The sequence below is a fragment of the Aptenodytes forsteri genome, unplaced genomic scaffold (genome assembly GCF_000699145.1).
Source record: "Aptenodytes forsteri isolate BGI_AS27 unplaced genomic scaffold, ASM69914v1 Scaffold179, whole genome shotgun sequence".
NCBI lineage: Eukaryota > Metazoa > Chordata > Aves > Sphenisciformes > Spheniscidae > Aptenodytes > Aptenodytes forsteri.
In genome coordinates this window covers 861,094-864,530 of record NW_008795378.1, presented here as the reverse complement: position 1 = coordinate 864,530, position 3,437 = coordinate 861,094, and the positions used below count along the sequence as shown (strand labels likewise).

Here is a 3,437-nt window from a genome sequence, read left to right as displayed (position 1 = left end):
CCCACCCCCCCCCCCCCCCATTTTGCTTTAACGGAGATGAGGTGATATAAGCAGCAGCTTTTCTTTAAGAAAAAAAAAGAAAAGAAGATTAAAAACCATACTATTCAGATCCATCCTGATCTTTGGACTTCAAAGAGGCAAAGTCCACTGCTGGCCTAAAGGGGGGTTATGAAGGTGCTATTAAACTACTTATGTCACTATATTCTGCAGTCACAGACCTGCCAGGCCGCTGAACTAGTCTCAAACATAAACTAAACCCATCTTTCAGCTGCTCCATTTTGTCTTGCTCTGCCAGCTCCATGCTGTATTCCAGCAGTTGGGAAATACTAATTTTCTGTTCTCCTTGACTTACACTGGGGGAAGAAGGGGACCCTGTCTTCAGCAGGAAACATTATGTGCTGTTGTTGCTTCTTCAGGCAAAAAAATCTTATTAAAAAACTAAGTGTCCAGATGTAATTTTCTTGATTAAGGTAGTTTAATATTTCTACTGATACTTGTACTTTAATGCGTTCTTTCAGACCTCATAGTTTTTGCAGTTGAATTGTGAAAGATCAGCAGCTGAGCTTCAGGAGTATTCCTCCTCATTTTGCATGCTGCCTTGCTGTTTTGTAGAGCTACTGAATACAAAATGAAGCTGCAAGAGTGTGTTTGCTCTACAGCTAGCAAGGCATGAAGTACTTCTTTCTACAGCTGTGGAGTACATCCAGAATATTCATAACAGTGTCGCAGGAGATGCGGTTCTATGTGTGACATTTAGTGTGCTATTGTGTGACACCAGATGATTAATGCTCACAGCAAAACACAGTCTGGTTTAAATAAAAAAAATTAAATATATTTTTATGATTGTAGAAATCATGTGTTACATCTCTGAGGGAACATCAGCTGCTGCTCCCAAATGCTTCATATTTGTTGGCTTGTTTTTAAATGCTTTGATTGTTCACTGGATTTTCCTACCACATAAATCCTTTGACACTTTGGCCCAACAAGGCGGGGCAGTGATTTGGACAGTAGCTTGGGACACAGTGGGTAGCTGCACATCAGTCTCCATCTTGTTTTATGATCAGCAATTTACAGCATCGTATCGTTCCCATTTTCAGCCTTAGAAAGACATCATGAGAGTTTAAAAGGGCGGGGATCTTAACCCAGTGCCAAACTAGCAAGATTCTTCCTTCCCTGCCCCAAGGGCATTAGACCAACTGTACTTGTTGGTCACTCAGCATGAGGGTTACTTTCTCTGTTTCAGCAATGTTATTTTCTGTAAAATGAGTCACTTGGGCTACAGTCAAATGGGTGGGTCAGAGACCAGTTCTGAGTCCAGTGTGTGCCCTGGCAGCGCTCCAGCTGCATACTGGAGCAAATCCAAATGATTCAAACCACCATCCCTCTGCATCTTCCCCTCCATGGGAAGGAAGCGCAGGCATGCAAACCACTAAACCATATCACATCGTCAGGTCCTCTGGTGATCACAGGCACAGGAGTCAAGGGGAAGCCAAAAGGAGTACCAGCACCACAGCAGAGGCAGAGCCACCGTCTCTCTTCAGATCTCAGATATCAGCTGACAAGCAGGTAAAATAGCATTTTACTACATGATAGCCTTGCCCCATGTGAACCTGCAAGGTTCTAGGTAAGTTCTGAGATGGAGAACAGCAGCAAAGACTGTGATTTTATACACCTTTACCAACTGTGTTGGGGAAAACTGAGTCCTAACTGTTGTGTTTGTGCAGGTTTAGAGAGTGTTACAGCAGCATAAGTCACCAGCAGCATTATCGCCATATTTACAATGGCATGACACACAAAAGAACAACACTGTCATAGATTCCCTGTAGTTTATCAGGCGATTGTGTCTTCCATGTCTGTGCTGAATGTGAACACACCTGCAAAATGAATAATCTCCAAGCCCTATTTAAAAAAAAAGGCTTTGTACAGAAAATGTAAAAAATAAGCAGAGCTTTACAACATGAGAGATATAAATGTAAAACATGTTTTCCACTTGAAAACCTTTGTTTATGGAGTCGTCAGGATGCATTTTCTGTGGAAACAGCAAAGGCTTCGATCTGCCTTTTTCTTGAATACTGTTCAGATTATCATGCTTACAATGAAGGGTGGAAAATGGGCTGCCAGATGGTTAATGGCCCTTCTGAAAAATAGCCTTCTATGTTGCTTTTTGGAAGTCACTTGTCATGGAACTATCATAATATAATCTCTGTACTCTTGTCATTCATAGAAAGAAGCATATTTTAAGCAGGTGTTATCAAGGCTAAGAGAGCCTGAATTAACTTGTCTTAAAGATATTTCTTAGTGCACTGCCAATAAATCCACTAAAAAGTTGCTGTATCTAGAAAATACATGCAAAGTAATACAGAGGCGGCATATAAGGGAATGAGTTCTGCCAGCTCCTCAAACGGGGGTCGTGGGTCCTCATCAGGGCCCTCTGTGTTGACAGTGGCTGGGTTGCCACTGCCCATCGTGTTAGACACTGACATCCCTTTATTTCCCCAGGATTCTCTGCCTTCATCTGTCTACTTATATTTACCTTGTGAATTCTCTGTGCAATGATTGTAGGTAGAGGAATATGCTACCAACAGTCTCAAGAGGCCTGAATTAATCTCCTTTAACTTCAGGGAGCTAAATACAGGAACCTAGCCAAGTTAGGCTCCCTAAACAGTTACTGAGAAAGGGAGAGGGGCAAGGAACCTTTTTATTCCATTATAGGCATCCTGCAGCAAGGAAAAGTCCTCCAGCCTCTAAACCAAGAGGCACAGAGTGGTTTGATTATTTTGTACTGCATTATCTTACGGTTTCACGCAAAGACACTTATGTTAGGTTTTGCTTACTTATTATAGCATAATAGTAAAATAGCAGCAGTATTTGTGATTCTCATAGTATGTCCACATTTAATGGAGTGCATGCACATGTGTACGCACACAAAATACACCTTTATAAATTCTACATCTTAGAATAGAATAGAATAGAATAGAGTAACAGAACAGACTATTTCAGTTGGAAGGGATCTACAACAATCATCTAGTCCAACTGCCTGACCAGTTCAGGGCTGACCAAGTTAAAGCATGTCATTAAGGGCATTGTTCTAATGCCTCTTAAACACTGACAGGCTTGGGGCATCGACCACCTCTCTAGGAAGCTTGTTCCAGCGTTTGACCACCCTTTTGCTAAAGAAATGCTTCCTAATGTCCAGTCTAAACCACCCCTGGCGCAGCTTTGAACCATTCCCACATGTCCTGTCACTGGATACCAGGGAGAAGGGATCAGCACCTCCCTCTCCACTTCCCCTCCTCAGGAAGCTGTAGAGGGCAATGAGGTCACCCCTCAGCCTCCTTTTCTCCAAACTAGACAAGCCCAAAGTCCTTAGCTGCTCCTCATAGGACATTCCTTCCAGCCCTTTCACCAGCTTTGTTGCCCTCCTCTGGACACATTCG

At 42.6% G+C, this 3,437-nt stretch overlaps 1 protein-coding gene across 1 annotated transcript in view; it reads right to left on the bottom strand.

The window, feature by feature from the left end:
• The window catches only part of LOC103899992, a 20,984-nt gene extending 18,519 nt beyond the window's left edge, over nt 1-2,465 (bottom strand). The window contains exon 1 of the mRNA XM_009280559.1: nt 2,347-2,465. Coding sequence (XP_009278834.1) covers nt 2,347-2,465 — 119 coding nt within the window. The remainder of the gene's footprint in view (nt 1-2,346) is intronic.
• Nucleotides 2,466-3,437: the final 972 nt, after the last annotated feature.